The sequence below is a fragment of the Crassostrea angulata genome, chromosome 8 (genome assembly GCF_025612915.1).
Source record: "Crassostrea angulata isolate pt1a10 chromosome 8, ASM2561291v2, whole genome shotgun sequence".
In the NCBI taxonomy this organism is placed as follows: Eukaryota; Metazoa; Mollusca; class Bivalvia; order Ostreida; family Ostreidae; genus Magallana; species Magallana angulata.
The window spans coordinates 42,924,913-42,947,524 of NC_069118.1; the positions used below are offsets into that span (position 1 = coordinate 42,924,913).

The following is a 22,612-nucleotide window of genomic DNA, read 5'->3' on the forward strand; positions in this document are numbered from 1 at the left end:
TTGCTGATTGGATGGAAAAGTGTGTTATGTTCTATTGAAAATAAAAAAGTCTCGAAAACATGTTTTTATGGGTTAATATGCTAACTAAATTTGTACAAAACTTTACAGCCATTATAGTTATATGGATACTGGCTTAAGGTAGTCCTATACTCGGCACTAAATGGGGTCAATCATTAAAAGCTTAGCTTTAAATGATAAATATACATTCTAGCAATACATATACAAAAGAAAATATGTATGTTTACATGCTAGTTTGTTTGTTATCACCTCTCAGACGGGTGTACCCCTTGCGAAAATTATTGACAATTATGAAATTTGCCAGACGTCCGTTTTTCCTAATAATAATTACAAATTTTGGGAAAATTAGAACTGAACATACAAAATAGAGTATAAATATTTATTTAAGCCATATCTCATCAATAATTTTGCGCAAATTTTTGTGAGTAAGTATGCTTTATGGACCTGATGTATCAAAATAGAATACAAAAAATGCAATGCTAGTATCGTGTTTGGTAATTTTTTTACTATTTTATGGACTCAAACTTAAATTCATGGTGTTTATTCTATAGATTGACATCTTAGAAAAAAGATTTGGTAAAATAAATTATATGTTGACGGATTACTTTTCACGCTATAAGCTCTAAACCAAGTAGACCCTGACGAAAGAATCCGTAAAAATCAGATTTTACTACAGTTTTCTGCCTTGATCTGTCAACAATGTTAGATATCTGCATATCATTTAAACATTAATTAATTGACGATTGATTAAATTCAAAATAGCTTCTGTCTCTAAATTTAAACCGGTTTTAGTAAAAGAAAAAGAAAAATTCGGCCGGGGGGGGGGGGGGGGGGGGGGACAAAACAAAGAAGATAAAAGCATACCTGAGATCCTGGTTAATCAGAAACTTCGTTTTTCATTTTACTTTAACAGAATCGAGTTTCTCAACATTAATCATTTCTATCTCTCATAGAATACCTATATTACCGTTCTAATTGCTTATTTTTGCCATTGTTTACAACAGCGATGTAGAGCAAAATCAATACCGGGTATCAAAAACGCTTTGTAAAAGTCGAGCCAATATTGTAAAATCTGTATTATGACGTAGTGCGATACTCGGACTACTTTAATGCCTTTTTTTTCCAAGGAAAAATGTAATTTTGGTACCCTTAGCCTTTCTTGTATTGCAGATTTTTCATGACATATCATTACGACAATTGTTAATAAGTTTTACTATACAGTAAAACACGGTTATAGCGAACACGCTTATAATGAATTGACGCTTACAGCGAAGTTAATTACATTCCACAAGTCTCTATTTCATCACTGTTCATGTTGTAAACTTGACGGATATAACGAATTACGCTTATAACGAAGTTAAATTGGCTGCCCTGGGACTTCGTTATAAGCGTGTTTTACTATATATGTCTGTCTCAGCTTTGCACGTCACAAAATAGTCGGTCTTTTATAGTCGACAATCTACCATCATGTTCTTCTATCTTCTGTTAGGCTGTATGTTACTTGCAGTTTAAACTGCCAAACCAAGTAATTATTTTGTCACCGATGAATTTCATTTTACTTGATCTTTATTTTTAATTTTTCAGTATGAGCCTACATGTTGCATACCAATTTCAACATAAGACAATCCCCTCGCTATCATTTAGAATAATTCAATTTCAACAGCACACATAAATACAATTCTCAATTTACAGAATTGAACCTTTTTAGTAATTTTGCAAGAGATGTGGCTCATCTTGATATTATTTTGACTGAAGCCTACACCAGATTTATTGACACTCCAACAGTCCCTCATAATTCATGTTTTGAAAACTGAACACCGTTTGAAAATAGCCACTCTCACACATATATATATAAACCCTTTGATCTCGTTACACCCAGTTGCACACCTGTAACTCATGGCTGACATGTAGTATTTCTTTCATGGTCTTTGCATTTGATGCTTTTATTTCTTAGTTTCTGTGTTTGTATATAATGAATTGACCTGTTCATTTGACTTAATGTGCGTAAAATATGATAATTCCGAGTAACATGGCGAGGCAATATATATGTGTTCACAAAGGTGAGACCTCTACAGTGAAATACTTTATACTGTAAGAAGTCTGCAGCTTATATAGGGGTTGTAGGGATAGCGGTAATGAAAAAGAAATACAGCGGACAGTGCCTATTTATGAGCGGTGTTCAGCTTTCCAAATGTAATTAGGAAAATTCAACATTGCCTTATTTGAAAGAGCCGTGTAGGGGCAATCAAGTCTCTTTAAGATTGTATTGCAGATTTTTCATGACATATCAATTGTTTTAAAATAAGTTTTACTATACAGTAAAGCACGGTTATAGCGAACACGCTTATAATGAATTGACGCTTACAGCGAAGTGAATTTCATTCCACAAGTCTCTATTTCATCATTGTTCATGTTGTAAACTTGACGGATATAACGAATTACGCTTATAACGAAGTTAAATTGGCTGCCCTGGGACTTCGTTATAAGCGTGTTTTACTATATATGTCTGTCTCAGCTTTGCACGTCACAAAATAGTCGGTCTTTTATAGTCGACAATCTACCATCATGTTCTTCTATCTTCTGTTAGGCTGTATGTTACTTGCAGTTTAAACTGCCAAACCAAGTAATTATTTTGTCACCGATGAATTTCATTTTACTTGATCTTTTTTTTTAATTTTTCAGTATGAGCCTACATGTTGCATACCAATTTCAACATAAGACAATCCCCTCGCTATCATTCGGAATAATTCAATTTCAACAGCACCCATAAATACAATTCTCAATTTACAGAATTATTTTTTTACAGAATTGAACCTTTTCAGTAATTTTGCAAGAGATGTGGCTCATCTTGATATTATTTTGACTGAAGCCTACACCAGATTTATTGACACTCCAACAGTCCCTCATAATTCATGTTTTGAAAACTGAACACCGTTCGTAAATAGCCACTGTTGCACACATATATAAACCCTTCGATTTCATTACATCCAGTTGCACACCTGTAACACATGGCTGACGTGTAGTATTTCTTTGGTGGTCTTTGCATTTTATGCTTTTATTTCTTATTTTCTGTGCATATCCTGTTTGTATATAATGTATTGACCTGTTCATTTGAATTAATGTGCGTAAAATATGATAATTTCCGAGTAACATGGCGAGGCAAGATGTACGTTCACAAAGGTGAGACCTCTACAGTGAAATACTTTATACTGTAAGAAGTCTGCAGCTTATATAAGGGTTGTAGGGATAGCGGTAATGAAAGAGAAATACAGCGGACAGTGCCTATTTACGAGCGGTGTTCAGCTTTACAAATGTAATTAGGAAAATTCAACATTGTCTTATTTGAAAGAGCCGTGTAGGGGTAATCAAGTCTCTTTAAGATTGCAATGTTAATATGATTATGGCTAAAAATACAGTAGAACTATTATGTGAAATTATCCTTTCCTATGGTTCTCTTTGCAGATTTCATTGTCAAGCACATAATTTTAGTAACCAGCTTTATCATATACTTAAGAGAAGAGAAAATGGATGCAGCGTGCATGAGAGTCATATGCAAGCATTGTTTGAGGCGTTTGCTTGTATGTTTGGATTGCAAAGTGGACTCAGGTAAGTATTTGGTCAGTGTTTTCTTTGATTACTCATGTGTTATCTCGGCAGTGTGGAAAAAAAAGGCAGTATAGTTAGTAGAAATAATGGCAAAACAACTTAAATGATTTGATCTGTTGTTAATTTATTCATTGCTTCATGAACTTTGAAAAAAAATGAGAAATTTGCTATTAAACTTTTCAAGGGATGCATATATAAATCTGATATTTCATATATATAGGTTATTTGTAGGTTAAAAAATCATCGGACTGGAACCAAGTTCAAACTTAACCTGTATTTTCTGATAAATTGACCTTATATGAAATATACACTTTACATATGCATCACTTCAAAATTTTTGAAGTGATGCATATGTAAAGTTTCACAGCGGGGTTGTAATACACAGTGTAAGACAAAAAAAATCTCATACTGCAGTCTCACACAGGACAAATTAATCTCGCACAGGTGTAAATGCAAGAAAATATTACAATTTATTTATTACATACTGCCACAGAGGGTGTTCCTTAAAGGGGCATGGTCACGATTTTGGTCAAATTTTATTTTTCTGTTTTTATTATTTGCAATGCTTTAAAAATGCATTTCTAATGATCAAATGAAATTTGGGTATCAGTCGTTGAGTTTTAAGCAAGATATAGGGCTCACAATTCTTCGTCATGTAAACAAGGCTCTTTTATTTTGTTTACAAGAGTTCAATATACCAGTAAAAAATCTTTTTGAAGCTGGTTTGTCTATCTTATTACTCATTTTAAGCATAAATAAACAGTTCCTAATGATTAACACATTTATTTTAGGTCTAAAACTGGAATTTTAACTTCAACATTCGAAATGTAAACAAATGCTTTGTTTACATTGCAAAGAATTGTAAGCTCTGTAACTCACTTATATCTCATCAAATAACACTCAAATTTTGGTTGCCTATCAAAATGCATTACTGAAGCATTGTAAACATTAAAATCGAAAAAATAATCTTGACCAAAATCATGACCATGCCCCTTTAAAGTTGTTGAAATGATTTAAACAAAAAATTATACATTGCACCTTTTTGATATACTATTTTGTTTAAATTTCAGTAGTGTACCATGTCTGGAAAAAGATACAAAAAGGATTATGAACCTAGAGATAAGTGGTGCAGCTGATATAATTTTCCCTTCCAAAATGTTTTCTCCATTTCAAGAAGTCAAACAAGGAACTCAGCATCCGTCAGTTGTTGCAGTTTGTGAGGTATGATTGATTTTTATCTATTTGAAATCTGAAACATTTTGCTGAGGACCCCCCCCCCCCCCCCCCCCCCCCAAAAAAAAATATCCCCGTTTCATGTCCCCTGACTAAAAAAAAATTGGCATAAAGCATCTATGGGTGAAGAGTAGTAAAAAATGTGAACTTCATGGCCTCTGCCCCCTTGGGACCTGAGGGGTGGGGCTAAAACCATAAAAATTAATGCAATTTAAAAATCTTTTTCTTTACTCCTGGGCATCAAGCAGTCAAACTGTTGGCATGATTGAAATAAGCATTGAGCTGTCTACTAAAATTGTGAAACTCATGGCCCCTGGGACATACATATTTAAGAAAAACTAAATGCATGGTTGTAATATCTATGAAGCACTCTAAAAAAATTGTAAAATTCATGGCCCCTGGGTCAGGGGTTTAGGCTATAGGGGTTCTATTCCAAGGGGGGGGGGGGGGCAGTATGGCAATATAGTGATAATATATTAAATCTTAGAAAATATTCCTCTCCACTCCTATATACAGCAAAACTCGTTTATAACGAATTTCAAGGGACCATATAAAAAAGTTCGTTATAGCCGTAATTCGCTATACGTTTATAACGAATTCGTAAGAAATATTATAGCGAATTCGTTATAAAATAATTAAGGGTTTTTCCGGCTAACAGTTTTCTAAACTATCGTAAGTTATAAAATTAGTATTACCGTCATATACAAAAAATGTCAATATAACCATTTCATTTCAATTTTTAAAAAAATTCCGTATACTATTTGAATTTGAGTATTCTATATATGCATCTTAAAATTGCATGTTTCTTCAATGAAATTTGAAATGGAAAAAATTCGTTATAAAAATGATAAAATACGTTAAAATTTTGCCAGCGGGGGTCTTAAAATTACTTCGTTATAGCCGTAAGTTCGTTATAGCCGTGTTCGTTATATACATCAATTTTCTATAGGTTTATATAAGAAATTTGCCGGGACATGAATAATAATTCGTTATAGCCGTAAATTCGCTATATCCGTGTTCGTTATATTCGAGTTTTGCTGTATTTGAGGAAAACTAAAATGCATGGTTATATTTAATGTCCATGAAGCTGCCTACCAAATTTGTGAAATTCATGGCTCCTGACTCATGGGTTCAGGCCCTAGGGTGGGGTTGATATGGCCATATAATGAAAATGTATTAAATCTTTTCCACTTTCACAATAGTGGGTGATAAACTTAATGCATGATTCTGATGTTCAAGTTTTTCACCAAAATTGTGAAAATCATGGATCCTGGGTGAGGGGGTTCAGGCACTAGGGCGGGCAAATAAAGCCATGCAGTGAAAATGTATCTAATCTTAGAAAATCTTCTTCTCTACATCCACAGCAGAGGGAGAATAAATTGAATGCATGGTTAAGATAAACAAAATGCCTTCTTCTTCTACCTAAATTGTGAAATTCATTACCCCTGGGTCATGGGTTTAGGACCCTTGGATGGGGCCAATATGGCCACGAGGTGAAAATGTATTGAATAATGTTGTATGCTTGTATAAATAAACTGTATGCATGTTGTGTGCATTATAATTGAAGCTGAATATTAAAAAAGATTGTCCATTAGAGGTGTGCAAGTCTCTTCACCAAAATTTACAATTTTGTCCCCTGGAGCTAGGTATAGATAATCCTAGATTCCTCTGACTCTTTCTCGCCACCCCATCCATCCTTTTTATAAATAAATGTTTTTAAACCATCATTTAAGGTAGGGGTAACAGTCTCGGATTAGGTTTTAGAAATAAAAAATGAAGCTTAAATGCAAACATGAGACTTTCTGACACATCATCCTAAAGGCTATGTTACTCAGGTGACTGTCAAGGCCTGTGGGCCTCTTGTTTGTTTTATCCAATGAGTTGAAATTGTGTATATATTTCCAAGACTTGCCAAATGTATACACCATTTTAACTCATTGGATAAAGAAAATATAAAATCACATTATATTGATATCCTCTATTTATATGTATGGTTTCTTTTCTTACATGATCACGAGTACACCTCTCTTCGATGCTTTTTTTCAGTGCGTATAAACATAATTGATAATTCGGTGTTTATGATGATTGTAGTTTAGCCTAGAGGTATGGTTAACACATACAGTTAGCTCTACAGATGATGAAATTTTAGTGTCTTTTGATGTTAAATTGGAGTTTTTAAAAAAAGAAAGTAGAATTTTCTTTGATGTTATTGTAAGTGAATTTTGTTACACCAATTCATATATGCATATTCAGACAACATGTATATAGATGTACATTATGCCACATTACTATCAATAATTTTGATTTTTTTTTTTACAACTACATTTAGCTAATTAGTGATTTTGTATCTGGGTTTCGTCTTTCCACCTGAATAATGTTAGCAGTGTGCCATTTCTAATTACTTTTTTTTTCAGGTCAAAAGAGACAGTCCAAAACTAAACCAAAGTTGTTCACCACTAAACAGCAGAACCTGTACAGATATAAAAATCAATTTTGAAAATTCAGCAGAGCAAATTTCGTCAACAACTAATACAGAAGCTTCACACAACAAAACTGTTCTGCATCTTGATGATAAAATCATCGGCCAGCATGGAGGAAAACTTCTGTTCCATTTTTCAGACACAATAAAGAATGGAAAAATATTCGGATTAGTTGTGCAAGAAACACAGGTCTGATTAATTTCTTTTACCTTTAGGTCTTTAGACTTCTATCATTCATAGTAATTTATTTTTAGCTCACCTGAGTTTTTCTGATCACTTTCTGTTTGGAGTCCATCTTTCTGTTTATCTGTAAACTTTTTACATTTTTTACTTCCTCTCCAGAACCACTGGGCTTTTCTCAAAAGCTGATACAAAAGAAATGCTTTATGTTTAATATTAGAATGTGTGGTGAAATAAATTTAAAATCTTTTTTGATATGTTTGAATAAGATCTACCCTTCTAAATTGTCCATAAATTTGGTATTTGAAACCATAAAGTTTATTTTATCAGAGTTAAAACTATTATTGCTCAGGTGAGTGATATGGCCTATGGGCCTCTTGTTTAACAATAAATTTCTTGGTGTTATATTTCTATATGATCACCTAGGATTTGGTACTGGTTATTTGAATATCAGTGTTTGACCGGCATGAGACACTTGTTTGCCTGCAAATGTAGAGCTGGTACTTTTTTCATCATTAACACAAAACTGCAGTTACTTTTCTTTACAAAATATTTCAATTTATATCTTCAATGATATTTGGTGCTGATACTTATAGACCACTTGGTTTCCTTCCATCAAAAGCTCACCTGAACCGAAAGTCCATCTGTCTGTCTGTTTATAAACTTTTCTTTTTTCTTCTATAGAACCACTAAGCCAAATTTAACCAAACTTTATACAAAGCATCCTTAAAGGTCATATGAAACGATATCCTGACCATATTGAGTTATATACGGGAATGAGTTCATAAGTGCCTATTTAATAAGACTGACATTGTTTTTTTGATATTTTATGCAAAAAGTGAGCGCCACAGTCGATCAAAATTACTTAATCGGGAAAAGGAACATTGACTTACGCAGCTTACCTCCCTTGCTTATGACGTCAGTAAGACCCAATCGCCTTATAAAGCTATGTTGTGAATACAAATATCCATGTAATTTTGCAGCATTTTAAAAGAAAAAAATACTATTTTACATAAAAACTTGTATAATTATACAATAATCAACCACGTCAGTATTTTTTCTCTCAAGAAATGAAATCGTGTGCGTTTTTATTTACATGTAATAGCGTGTACATAATGATATTCAGTTTCGAGACTGCAGGGAGAATAAATGATTTTCTTCATAGATCCACATGCAAGTATAATATAATTTTAATATAAGCATATTTATATGTTTTATTTTGATCTTTTTAATGAAATTGACAAATTCAAAAATAAGTCTGATCGTTTTTTCCCATTTGCACGTTCATGCAATTGATTAAGATTTTTTTTCTAAACTCATTGTGCCTCATTCGCTTCACGATTATATTGTTTGTTTCACTTTCAAATTCACAAATATGTTACCATTTAATTATTTTTAGTCTAAGAGAAATTTCTTCAAATGTTTTGTTTTTGAAACGTGTACTTGAATGTGCGGTGTTTTGATTTTAAAACGTGTATGTGCGGTGTTTACTCACAGCCGATCCCTTTTATCTCACTTTCTTCCGCAATGTTTTCTTTCGGGGTTTTTTATCATTATTGATGCTTGTTCTTAATAAAATCTGTTGATTATCTTCACTGTCGTTCACAACTATTTTTATCAAACAACCGATTTATTTTACCGATACATTTCTAAATCCTTAAATGCCATATTTCCGCGATCTAATTAAATATAACGTTAATACACGTGTACACAAAGTATTTTCTAAAGATATTGCTACATGTATACATCAATAAGTCAGAAATTTATATTATTTCGAAATAAAATTTAAGAATAATTTTGCGGCATTTTATAGCAGCTCTTAAATACAAACTATGTACACAATGCCTCAAACATTTTCATTGGCCTGCCTTATACACTTTTTTATGTGATAAAATAAATCAAATCAATTTAAATGCTTTAATTTCCTTTAAATGTAGCTCAATCATTATACGTACCGAAGAAAAAAAGGATGTTTCTATTTCAAAAGGATAAGGATAATTCATTAATCAGCTGTAAATGTTGGAGCATTTCTTTCGTTAAATTTCCACTCCTGGCATGAGTTTTACTAAGCTTCTTATCTTACGCAAAAATATTACTACTTAACAACTTCGTAAGTTTTAACTTAAGATAAGAATGTTCTGTTTTACTAACGTGTTCGTAAGTTTTATTCGTAACCTTAACTTACGAAACGTTCGCAAGTTTCCGTAATGAAACTCTCTAATAACGGAGGTGTGAATATTCGTAGTTATGAACGCTGCGCAAGCGCAGAGGGCACTTTCGTTTTCGCGGCTATTTACATTTTATCGTCTGCGAAACTGTTTTGAACAATGGAGAAAGAATAGGTTTACGATATAAAGAAATGATTAATAAATATGTTTAACCCGTATGAGTGTGGAGAGTAAATGTTTTTAATAAAGTATATGTGTGTAACTTTGTAATGAATTATCATGAAAAGCTACATGTAAATGTTTTATTCATTAAATTGCCCAGACTGTTCATTCATTCATTCTAATTATCTTTATTTCCTCCCATAGGAGATTGCATGAAGAATAACATTTTAACACTAATAATAAATACAGCACATGAGTTACAAAGTTGATAGAAGTTATAGTGAAAAAAGGAATATAATTAAATGGAGTAAAGTAAATTTACGATATTCATTGTATACTGAATCGATTCATGATATGAAATCCAGTAAATAGGACCTGCACTCAGTTCCATAAATTGGTAACTATATGTTTCTGTCATTGCTGTAAATAGGTTTATTGATATTTATTACCGTAAATATTTCTGATCATTTGGAATTTATAGTTTAAATATAAATTATCAAATTATCGCTCTTTGCTGATAATATTAATAGGTGACTTAAGTAAATATATGTTTTATGTCAATGTCTGTGCGATGTTTGTGTTTGTATTGTCTTTGTCGTATGCTTATATGTTTTATGTATGTGTTGTTCTATTGTGATTTCCTGCAATTACCATATTCCTTCAATTTATTGAAAAAGGAATCGAACCCTATAAAATCGACTTGGTGTTATTATGTCATCTGCATCAAGACCCGGTTACAATACATGTACTAATAATTAAATGAAATAAAGACTTTTCAAAGATAAAAAACATTATTTGATGCGGGGGGGGGGGGGGGGGCGAAAAGGTTCAGAATTTTTTTTACCAGACATTAACACAAGTAGCGGATAAAAGTGTCATATATATACATTTATATCGGCTACCGCATTAGGCTTAACACAATTTTATAGGTCTATTTATTTAGTTTAAAAAAAGTCCATGACAAAAAAGCCTATCTTCATTTATTTCTTTAATTCTTTAATAATGTATTCATTTATTTCCTTGATCACCATTTTGCTATATTATGATTAATACTTGAAATATTATATTGCTTAGTATGGGTATGGAAATGTATTCTAACTATACTATACTGTCAACAAGAAATGATATGAATTTTACACAATAAATCAAAAAAATTATTTATATATCTTTTAGGCAATATTTATTTTAAATTTTATTTTAAATTTGTATGGTTCATCACACACAATCTTGTTAAAGGGGAACAACTCGATGAAGTAATAATACAGTTGTGGCCCTTTTGTTTACTCTTCATCCTTCTTTCAAAATAGTGGACAAATAGAAATGTTTGTAAGGATATCATTCGGAATCATTCTTTGAACATAACCAACATAGTAAGTGTATTTTTTTTGTCAATATCATGAGTGTGATGTTTTATGATATTAATATTTGTAAGAATTTGATTGATAGGATGCTTTATAAGTCCAGCTTCATTTAGAATTTCCTCTGTTATTTTTATTAAAGGTCATATCCATAAAATTATCTGGATGTGAGCTGTAATGGCATGCGACCTCAAAGGTTGTGGTTGTATGTGGTCTTTGACATCGTCTGTCAGCTGCAGAATAACTCGCCTTGGAAACCTATATCGCCCAATTAGCTCGCTGTCGGTCAACATATTTTAAAAGAACTTGACTCCTGTCTCTGAAAACGTGTTCACGACGCAAAGCCTTGTCTTCATTTTCTCTCAAAACTTCAAAAAACAATAAGCAGGCGGCCATTTTTATTCATTTATTTAGAAAAATACGAAAAATTCTTAACTTAGAGTAGCCCATAGGCTGTCGTAAGTTACGACGATATTTTTGACGTAACTTAAAACAAGGTATTATTTTATTTCGGAATAATTATTTTCCCCGGAATTCACCTTTTTCCTGATGGAATATTGTAATTGGCCCTAATAGCCTTAGTTACATGAAAAAAAAATATAAATCCATGAGATAGTGTGATTTTAGCAGTGGCAGGGGTAATGGAGAAAAATACATGATTTTCTATGCTCTGAATTTATTTACCAGTATTTATCTTATTTATTTGTTTTAATTTATTCTATTTATTTGTTTTGTAATTGTTTGTTTGTTCTTTATTTGATAAATTTTCATTTGTATAAATCAGATTTGTACGACAAATCTAACATCTTCCGGTAGAAAAAGGGGGGGGGGGGGGTTAGTTTTTCACTGAAAAACTAACCCCCTTAGTTTTTCAGTGAAAAGCTAACCCCCCCCCCCCCCCCCCCCCCCCCATTCGCGTAAAATCCAGCTGACTTTCAATTTAGACATTAATATTTGATCTGTAATACGTAAATCATCTCCACAAGCTGTAAATTCGCCACTTTAACATCGTAGATGTTGACTGGAAGCAACACTGCACTCCTCAAATCTAAACTTACAATGAAACGAAGTGAGTAACCTTTGTATGCAACAATTCTTGGCTAAAACGCAATGGCTACGATCGAGACGTACATAATCCAAACTGCGGTCGCGGCAGTTAAGAAATTCACCGAATTCCGAGTTACAATAAAACATCATAGCTATAAGCTTGACGTTATTTACATGACAAGTTCCAACAAGCACTGCATCCATTGCCACAGAAGATTTACCGATCCGCGTCACTTCCGTGTTCGTGACGTCATATATTCTGTTTGCACCGAGGGTTGAAATTCATCGGCGGATCATTAAGCCTGAAATATCTACGAACTTAAAATTGGATACATCTTATCAGTCCCTGGCGACATGAAAATAAATATAATTTCAGCGGGGTTTACATGCTAAGTGTTTAAGTAGAAATACTAACGTAACAAGTATATTTTCTCATATATTTACAGGTACATATACTCTAACAGTACGGTATATAAATAACGTATATATCTTGAACAGGTATTTATATGTGTTGTTCAAGTTGTATTCATTAATTTGATTTTTTAATTACCATATTATTTCAGTTTCTGCATGTGATTACAGTACAAGCAGTACGGTTTTTTTTACTATACTTTACATGTATAATAGGCATCTCTAACATTATTTATAGGAATGATGGACGTTTTGAATGCATGTTTCTTCTTTAGTCAAACTACACAAATAAGCAGTGGTGTGTAGACATGAATAAACGTCTCTCTGTATTTAACCTGTTGGGTTCATCATTTCTTTTAAAAAAATTCCATAATAATCAATATTATTTTAATATCTACTGACAATACTTGAAATACCACGTTTCTAATATAATGCATTCTTGACGCAGTACGTTGAATCACATAATGCATTAGCGTGATCGTAATATTCATTCATTTTAATTTTATATTTGTAACATGCAGATATTAAAATTATATTGAAAAAAAACCCACAATGATTTCTATGGAAGTCTGCGATGTACGTTGTTATGAGTTGTGATAGAATTATGGGCTCATTGTAAATCTTCATTTTAATATTCCTTTTTTTTATTTCCATAGCTGGAGACATTTCCCATCACCTAAGTAAGATGCTGCGTCAGTGGTCTGGCAGAAACTAAAGAGTTCTCTTCAAAATACTAATTCAAAGTTTTGAAGTTTCAGGATCCGCCCATGAATATTTCTGCCAACTAAAGTGTCGATTTTAGTGTGCAAGTCTTCCAAAACTTCTTCAAACTGACGTATAGCCTACTGTTACGTCACGAAGCTAGAACTGGAGATGTTCAGAGGCATTTGCGAGCACCGGTTGCAGGCAGAGAGAGAGAGAGAGAGAGAGAGAGAGAGAGAGAGAGAGAGAGAGAGAGAGAGAGAGAGAGAGATAGAGAGAGAATATTAAATGATTTTTATGCATGCATACATTTATTTTCAGAACTATGATAAAGCATGTTAAACGGCATATATATGTACATACATGTGAATGCATGAAACATACGTACATAACTGAAGATTGAATATTAAATAAAAATTAAATTCACAGGAAACAGATTCGTTGAAAAGGAAAACGCTAGTTGAATTTGGACCCTAAAATAAGTACGTGTATTATGTGCTATGTAGATTCTTAAAAAAGATGAATTTTTACTGGATCTTTCATAAAAAAGAAATCAAGCACTTTTAGGTTTATAGTCTTAACATGTTTTTAATAGATTTCAATCCCGTAAACTGCAAATATGCATAAAATCAGATTTCATTTCCATGACATTGTGTGATAAGTGTCATACCGGTCTGACTGTAGCAAATGAGTGATTACCCCCCCCCCCCCTTCCTGTCTATAATTAAAAAAAGAATACATTTTTGCCATTCAAAGACACTTAAAACACCTTACACAATAATCGAAGTTTTTTATCCGGGTACTGTTGTCCTTGCAATGCAAAATCTTCTTGTGAATTTTTTCTATTTAAAAAACAACAACAAAACAAAACATAAGCTTTCATTGAGATTCTTACCTAGACCATCGGTGGGCACCACTTACAACAAGATTTAAATAACGTATTTTTTATTTATGTTCTACCACACTGAGCTGACCTTTTAGGGAAAAAACCTGTCATATTTTAATAACGTATATTTTTACTTATACTCTTCAAATCTAGTGACATGACTGCATGGAGCAGGGATCCAAAGCAGGCAAATATACCAGGATAAGCAGCTCAAACACAGTAGAAAGCAAATTTAAGGCGTCGGAAACGTCGGGGGGGGGGGGGGGGGGGAGGTCAAGCCAGCCCCCTCCCCCCAACTTTTCTCGCAGCAAACATCATTTTTCTTTAATTTACATATTAAAAAAAATGAAGTATCACGAAGTTGCTCCCCCCCCCCCTTTCCAATTTTTTGGGGGAGTAGCTATTAGAATTTGAAATGAAAATAAGGAAATCTAAGAGTGATATTGAAGATTGAAGGTATCGGTACCCCTACCCCCCCCCCTCCCTCCACACACACACATGTCATGATTTGGGGAATTTGCCTTTTTTTCCGTTTTGCTTGTCAAGATTTTTGATGATAGGTCTAGCCCCCTCCCTTTCAATTTGCTTCCGACGCCACTGGAAAGTGACGTGTTGGGATTATTGAATAAGGTAAGAATCCTCTTCACCTGTGGGAAAAGATTTGCATGTAAACCCAAATTTTTATATTTTATAGAGATTATCAATATGAAATGCAATTTCGATGCACTGTAATTAAAGGCATTTTGTCTAAACTCCTTTATTTGTTAAATCGGTATAAGCTGCAGGTCTGTAGCTTCCGGTCTAAAAACAATTCGGTTGGAGGATCGGAATTTTAAGACCGAAAGTTACAGACCTTCAGATATGTATACCAGTATCACATTGTACCACTGAGGAAAAAAACATTAATTCCACTTTCATCAGTCGGGAACTAGGCTTCGGATTTTTTGGGGTTTGATAGAAATTCCTTATTTTTCCCAGTGATACATAAAAATGAAATTATATCATGTGTTTGATTGACAGATAAAGGTCTACCCATTTATTTTTTTAGGGGGGGGGGATATCAACTGTTTAAAATTTATTAAAAGCGGTTTTATACAAGTCTTAAAATTATTTTAATAAGATTGATGGTTAAATAAGGTCCCTGCTATATTCCAAACACGGGACTTGTGGGTCAGAAGTTACATGTATATATCCATTGTGCTACATAGATGACTGCTAAACTAACCGATAGATGCCGAGTTGAATTTAGGGCGTTTCCTCCCGGGACAGGAGCTGATTTTGTATGAGATTAAACAAAAATGTATATGTCTGACTATCCCAGTTTTGTAACAATGCGAGGTCATTTGAATTTTTGATGTTGTTTCTGGAGGAAAGGGGGGGGGGGGGGGGAGAGACCGGGCTTGATTTCAAACGCATGTGTAACTTAAATACAAAGTCTAATAGTATACATGTACCTTGCGGGGTGTACGTGTTTTTTGCTGGTAGTAAATGAAAAGTTGACAAATGGCAAACCGGCAAACATCCGAAATCTTGACCAAAAAAAAAAAAAAAACAAAACAAAACAAAACAAAACAAAAACATCAAAAAAGGAAAATAAATAAAGCTTTTTATCCTATTACAACTACAACACTTTTATCGCCATTGTCTTTTGTGGTTTAAAACAGGTGCATCTGGAGTGAACGCTCAATTGTTTTATATATATTAAACATTACACCCAATTTAATTATTCCGATCGGGACTTTTCATTTAGTAATATAAATTACACCATATTTTAATTTGTGCGACCTAATAAATTCCCAAAGATGAGCAGCTTCAAAACATATTAAATTTTCTTTTCAAAACAAACGTATGAGCTACTAAAGCTTTATTTACTGGTAATACAGGCTATGGAACTTGGTGCACGAGTTGGTAAACAACTCCATCGTCATCGTAACATGGCTGCCTTTTCATTCCAGATTCTTATGGATCGCATTGTTTTCTTTTACAATAATTTTTTGAAATTAAGTACAATGTGCTGAGCTATATTTTTTTAAGCAGAATTAATTTACTGCATCTATTCACTTGTGCTTTACGCACGTCTGTTTAGAGAAAATTTGGACGACACAGACTTCGATGTAGAACGTACAGCTGTTAGATTGGACTGATTCATTTCCGTATAAAATCGCGTCATACAGACATTAAGAACAATAGGTTATACCAATTAAGATCAGTTCTGACAATTTATTAATTCCTGTGTATTAATTTCCTTCCTGTGTATAGTGATTAGCAGCGTTAAGCCCCCCCCCCACCCACCTCACCTGAGATTTTCTACCCGGTAAAAATGCAACATAATCGCACCTTCGAAGGCCTGTACAAGTATTACGAAGGATCATGCTGTCCGTCAATGTAAGGAAAATTCTTATATAGTGTACACGAATACTGGGACTATGGATAGGAAAGCGCACCTGTCTTTATATGCACGCACAACAAAATTATATATATATTCTTTAAATTTTGATCATGTAACTTGATCAACTTGAGCGTGCACAGATTAATGTTTGAATGCGTACGTATAACGCAGGTTCATCTAAATGTATTTCTTATCGGGGCGGTGAATTTGATCGATAAAGGAGGTGGGGGGGGGGGGGGTCAAACACAGATCGCTGCTATAAAATTTATTCTAAAAAAAATGGCAAAATTATTGGGGCGGCGTAACGTTAACACATAATAATTAAACTGAGAAATTCAATGAACAATCTACCGATGAGGAAGAAGTCCGCAGTATCCTTTCGATATAAAAACTCCTATGCATACGGTTTATCGCACAGATACGTACACATCACCAGTGTACACATATATAGATATGTAAAGTGGTTGGTGATGCAAAACTGACATGCAATGCTGACATCATTATCAGGTGGAAAGAGAAGAGCATGATGGTGTGTTCGACGAAGACCCAAATTGAATCCTCGGTCCTTTCTGAACTTTAAGGATCCGCTCCAGTCGTCAAAAATCCCAAGATGGCTTTATGTTTATGTGATTTATTTATATACAGCCCTTTAAAGGTGTGCAGAATTAATCTTTCCGATGAGACTGTTATCTAAATTGTACATGCAATTATTGGTTATTCAGCTATATACCAGTATCTAATAATACACATATATTTATGTATTAGTAAAGTTATGTATATACTAATGTTTGAATGGTTGTCAATGATAGAGCTCTCTAAATAATACAATCCTGGTTTTCTTAAAAGATTAGAAAAAAGCTAACTTTTACATCAAGTCCCCTCTCATATTTGACATTAGAGAGGCAATTTAAGCTGCATATCTGGAAGAAAATAAAATACTTTTGTAGAAGTAAAATAAAATAGAGGATTGATTGGCTGCATGGGTTCGAAGAATTGACTCCCATTATTTTTAGGGGGGGGGGGGTGTGGGGGGTCTGAAAGTGAGCTCTCGTGCTTTTTGCCTGCATGGCGCAATTGGCCTGACGTCTAGACATCAGGCATATTTAAGGTTTGAAAGTTGCATTCTCCAAAACGGTGCAGACAATGTGAGCTAGGAATATTAATATTTTACGTAAGAAAGATTAATATTTATCATATGGCATATAATTAGCAACAATTAGTATTCAAGTAAACGGGAGGTTCACCATATATAAGTGTAATCCTGGTGGAAGGGGGGGGGGGGTGTCACCGCTACAAATTGTTGCCTATTGTGCACCCCTGCGAATGTGTTCGGAATGTTTTCTCTATCGTTGTTAAGTATATAATAAATCCAGAGGTTCTCGAATGAAAGTTCACGGGACTTCACCGATATTTGTTCAGTTCCTTTGAACTTTCGAGCGGAAGTATATGTGTTCGGATAATATTCTCAAAATACGTAAGTTCTGGTCGTTTTTCATATCATATCCTACCTTGATTTATGTTAAAACATGAAAATCTTTCAAGATATGGGTTTTTTTTTCCACAACCTAGCGGTTATTCAAATTAAACGATGATATTCAGATTAGAGTTATCGGTCGTGTTGAACCACGTGTAGAGTGGTTGAAAATATAAACATTAGCCTTTAGGTTACTTAAAAAAATCATAGCCATGTTTGATGCTTGTTGTGTGCAATACCATGTTTTTAAAAAAAATAATGGGTGTCTGTTTTGCATAAGAACTAAGTATATCAAGACATTTTCAAGAAACATTCTGCATAAAATAGTATATTATGTTTCACTATTGATGCCTTACTAGGTCAGGCGCGGATGGAAAAAAAACCCTTAGGGGGGGGGGGGGGTCTCTACTAAGCATGTTAAATGTTGCAACAGTAGAAAAAACTATTGCTTTTTTTATTGTCACATTTATTTCTAGAATACATTTTATCCACCAATTAATGGAGATAAAGTTTAAAATCAATAAACCTCGAGATTTTATATTTGATAACAAGTCCCTACTGAAGGCTATAAACAAGAGGCACGATTTTTACTGCGAAAATGAAAGGGTCAATTAAAAACAGGTGGTCTAAAATTTAAATGACAATAACATTCACAGGGATGTTGTATATTATGGTAGAATGTAAGTACGTAGCTGGGCGGAGTTAAGACATAGCCGCTCGTGATTTGAATGAGAGAGAGAGAGAGAGTGAATTGAGTAAATTATAAGTGGTGCCGATGAAGGAATAATCATTAGTTATAAACTTGCAAACAAATTAATTAAGGTCTGTTTATAAAAATTACATATATATCCTATATTGGTATAACTTTAAAGCGTTTTAAAGAACTATTGTGAAAATTTCTTTGGCCGCGCGCCGTCGTACATGTACATGGATAAGAATGACGTAGCTAACCAACTAAATTTCCTAGCATGGAGTCCGAGAATATGGACATTAAATATTTTGAAATGCGAACGAATGATCGCTTATGAACATGATGAATTTAGGTGTTGTGTAAAGGAAAGGCAACGCAGGTGGATGCTTAGTGGAAAAGTAAAACAATGGCGGACAAATTCGTCCTCAGGTAAAGAATGTTTCAGACTGAGTAACCATGAAGAAAGTTTTATACAAAGTAAATTTACAACCTATGTTTAATTCCAGGAAGATTCGGCAAACTTTGATTAGAGTACTAACGGTAACACTTGTAATAAAAACAGTTTCTTAAATATTCGTAGTCTTCGATGTTTGACATTACCTCCTCACATTATCTATATATAGACATCGTTGTCTTCAAAGTTTCATAAATTAAAAAAGATATACTAGACCTTGATTTGTCACTTTATAACTATTGTTGACAGATAGTTCGCTAATCTGCCTCATCTAGGCTATAATTTACTCCATTAACCAGTTAACTCTCTCTCTCTCTCTCTCTCTCTCTCTCTCTCTCTCTCTCTCTCTCTCTCTCTCTCTCTCAAGTTAAGGTCTCAACTCCGCCCAGCTACGATCTGATTGGACAAAGGTCAGTCAAAACATTACGTAGAAACTTTGTGGAGTTCGCTACTATTAAACGCTTCAATGTAGTTTGCTGTATCATTATCAACAAAAAATAATCAGTTCGGATTAAAATAAATATATATTCCTAAAGCTGGAATATTTTCTGGAGGAACTGATTCGCTGAAGCGGGGCTTGTCCCGATTTTTTGATCAATTGTTTAATATCATTAATTATGAAAAAAACTAATTTACATGTACGTGTCATACTAAATGTACATTAAACAATAACTAGTAGTGTGCATCACTATTTTAATTCATACAATTGACTCAAAAAATTCAAAATTCTGTTTCAATACTTAACCAAATGGGCATTTGCGCCCTCTTATTGCCCCATCTTCTTTCTTTGACCCCCCCCCCATAGATCCATTGATGGGCTCATTGATGAGTTCATTCAAGGCATCGATGATCTAATCCTTTCGGTGAAAGGCAGAGGGTGAAGGTACATGTTAATGGAAGTTCGCGCCATAATAAATTAATATCACATTAGTGGACGAGTCCAAATTGGGATCGTGAGAATACCGCGTGTACCCATGTAGCTTTATTTGAAAACAAAAAAAAATCCTATGGTTGGAAATAACAAAAATGGCCTTTGGTTTTGCATCTTTATTTAGCAAATAAAATTTAAATTTTGTCTGTTTTCTCTTCTGCTGTCAAGCCTACAATTTTTTGATACATGAACAATCCTAAAATAATTTGAAATAATAAAATTCTAAAAATCTATGTTTGTTTATTCACCAATTAAAGGGTCATCAAGGGGCATACACATTCAACAACAATATAATCATGATTATAATAAATAGCGGTTGAAATATGTGGAAAAAATGCCCAGATCCACATTACAAGCTTATAGTCAAATTATTGTACTGTATATTTTCGCCCTTATTCAGTTGCAAACCGTCTTGAAATCGCCCGCCCAAAGTTATGCTTAAAGAGACTGAGATATTTTGAGACATTTGAATTCGCCTAGTCTTAAATTCGCCCGCTGACAACGGGGGCGAAATGGGCGAAAATAAAACGGGGCGAATATTTCCATATATTGTAGTACATTCACTAGATGAAAAAAATAAATGTATTTAAATTGATTCTTGATTATACACGTTCCATTTATGAATTTATGAACAGCACGAAAATTAAAAAATATATATTTTTTAAAAGATAGCCTAATTTGTACATCTTTCCTATGAAACAATTTTCATTTGTCAGGCAAGCTTTTTGGAAAGCTACATGTATTACTTGTTTAAAAAATAATTGGTTTTTTTTAATGGCATTCTCCCTCCCTCCCCCTCTCTCTCTCTCTCTCTCTCTCTCTCTCTCATTCTCTGTGCAAGCATTGTCCATAATATTTATGTTTTCTGTAATTTTAATTCAGTCGATCTTCTTTCATGTTCACTGTAGCTTTATATAAAGTTTATGAGGAACGTAAAGTATCTAAAACCCTTGGCTAGCAAAGATTATCTTCCTCGTGCATGGGGGAATCACAGTCATTATTATAATTCTGAAAATAAATGTACACACGCATAAAAATCATTGACTCTCTCTCTCTCTCTCTCTCTCTCTCTCTCTCTGCAACCGGTGATCTTTAATATTCAATCTTCTTCAGTCATGTACGTATGTTTCATGCATTCACATGTATGTACATATATATGCCGTTTAACATGCTTTATCATAGTTCTGAAAATAAATGTATGCATGCATAAAAATCATTTAATATTCTCTCTCTCTCTCTCTCTCACTCTCTCTCTCTCTCTCTCTGCCTGCAACCGGTGCTCGCAAATGCCTCTGAACATCTCCAGTTCTAGCTTCGTGATTTAACAGTAGGCTATACGTCAGTTTGAAGAAGTTTTGGAAGACTTGCACTCTAAAATCGACACTTTAGTTGGCAGAAATATTCATGGGCGGATCCTGAAACTTCAAAACTTTGAATTAGTATTTTGAAGAGAACTCTTTAGTTTCTGCCAGACCACTGACGCAGCATCTTACTTAGGTGATGGGAAATGTCTCCAGCTATATAAATTAAAAAAAAAAAGGAATATTAAAATGAAGATTTACAATGAGCCCATAATTCTATCACAACTCATAACAACGTACATCGCAGACTTCCATAGAAATCATTGTGGGTTTTTTTCCAATATAATTTTAATATCTGCATGTTACAAATATAAAATTAAAACTAGAGCAGAGCTCGTGGCAAAGCCCCGAGTAGGTCTTCCGTTGTTGTTGCGAGTTGAAAATATATGTTATATGGTGTCAAACGATTATAATGACTATACTTTCAGTTCTGCTTTTGTTATAAAAACGTGTTGTGATTGAAAGCCTGTATATAAAACGTGTTTTGAAACAAAGAAAGGAAGAAAATATTTTAGGAAAACTATTTGTCGAGCAGAGTTTATGTAATCGTTTCAAACATTCTTTAAAAAGTGAGATGTTTAATGGCGAGTTAAATTTTCAAGGGTAGCAAGCATTGTTATAAACAGTATGTACTCATGATTCATGTCAGGAATTGTATTTCTTTTTTAAACTGAACCCGCCTACAAAACACGTAAACCTTTCTCAAAGATAACTTCTATATTAAAATATTTCTAATTTTTGAAGACTATGTGCAAGTTTAGAATTGCGTGCTGACAAAATTTACAGACCTTAAAACGTACTACTACACCAAAAAAGCGTGCGGCCTAAGTGCGAGCAACGTTTCGTGTAAACCTTTTAGAGTTTCATGTAAACCGTTTAGCGTTTCGGGCAAAGCGTGTAAATCGTTTCGAGCAAAGCGTGCGAGAACCGTGTGAAACGTTCATCAGATTTCATTCGGAACTCTGACAAGTTAATTGTTTCAAAATGGCGCCCGTGTTTTACATTACTTTAACAAAATTGAGCGAATTTTTAACAAACAAAAGAAAGGTATATTAATTAAA

The 22,612-nt window shown here is 33.7% G+C and overlaps 1 protein-coding gene across 2 annotated transcripts in view; it reads left to right on the forward strand.

Moving 5' to 3' along the window:
- The window catches only part of LOC128159019 (uncharacterized), a 31,068-nt gene that overhangs the window by 3,063 nt on the left and 5,393 nt on the right, over positions 1 to 22,612 (forward strand). Inside the window, exons 2-4 of one of the 2 annotated variants that reach the window (XM_052822051.1) lie at positions 3,481 to 3,624; positions 4,698 to 4,845; positions 7,272 to 7,526. In XM_052822051.1, the coding sequence (XP_052678011.1) occupies positions 3,481 to 3,624; positions 4,698 to 4,845; positions 7,272 to 7,526 (547 nt within the window). Of the gene's footprint in view, positions 1 to 3,480; positions 3,625 to 4,694; positions 4,846 to 7,271; positions 7,527 to 22,612 lie in introns of both variants that reach the window. The other variant, XM_052822050.1, reaches the window with a different exon arrangement.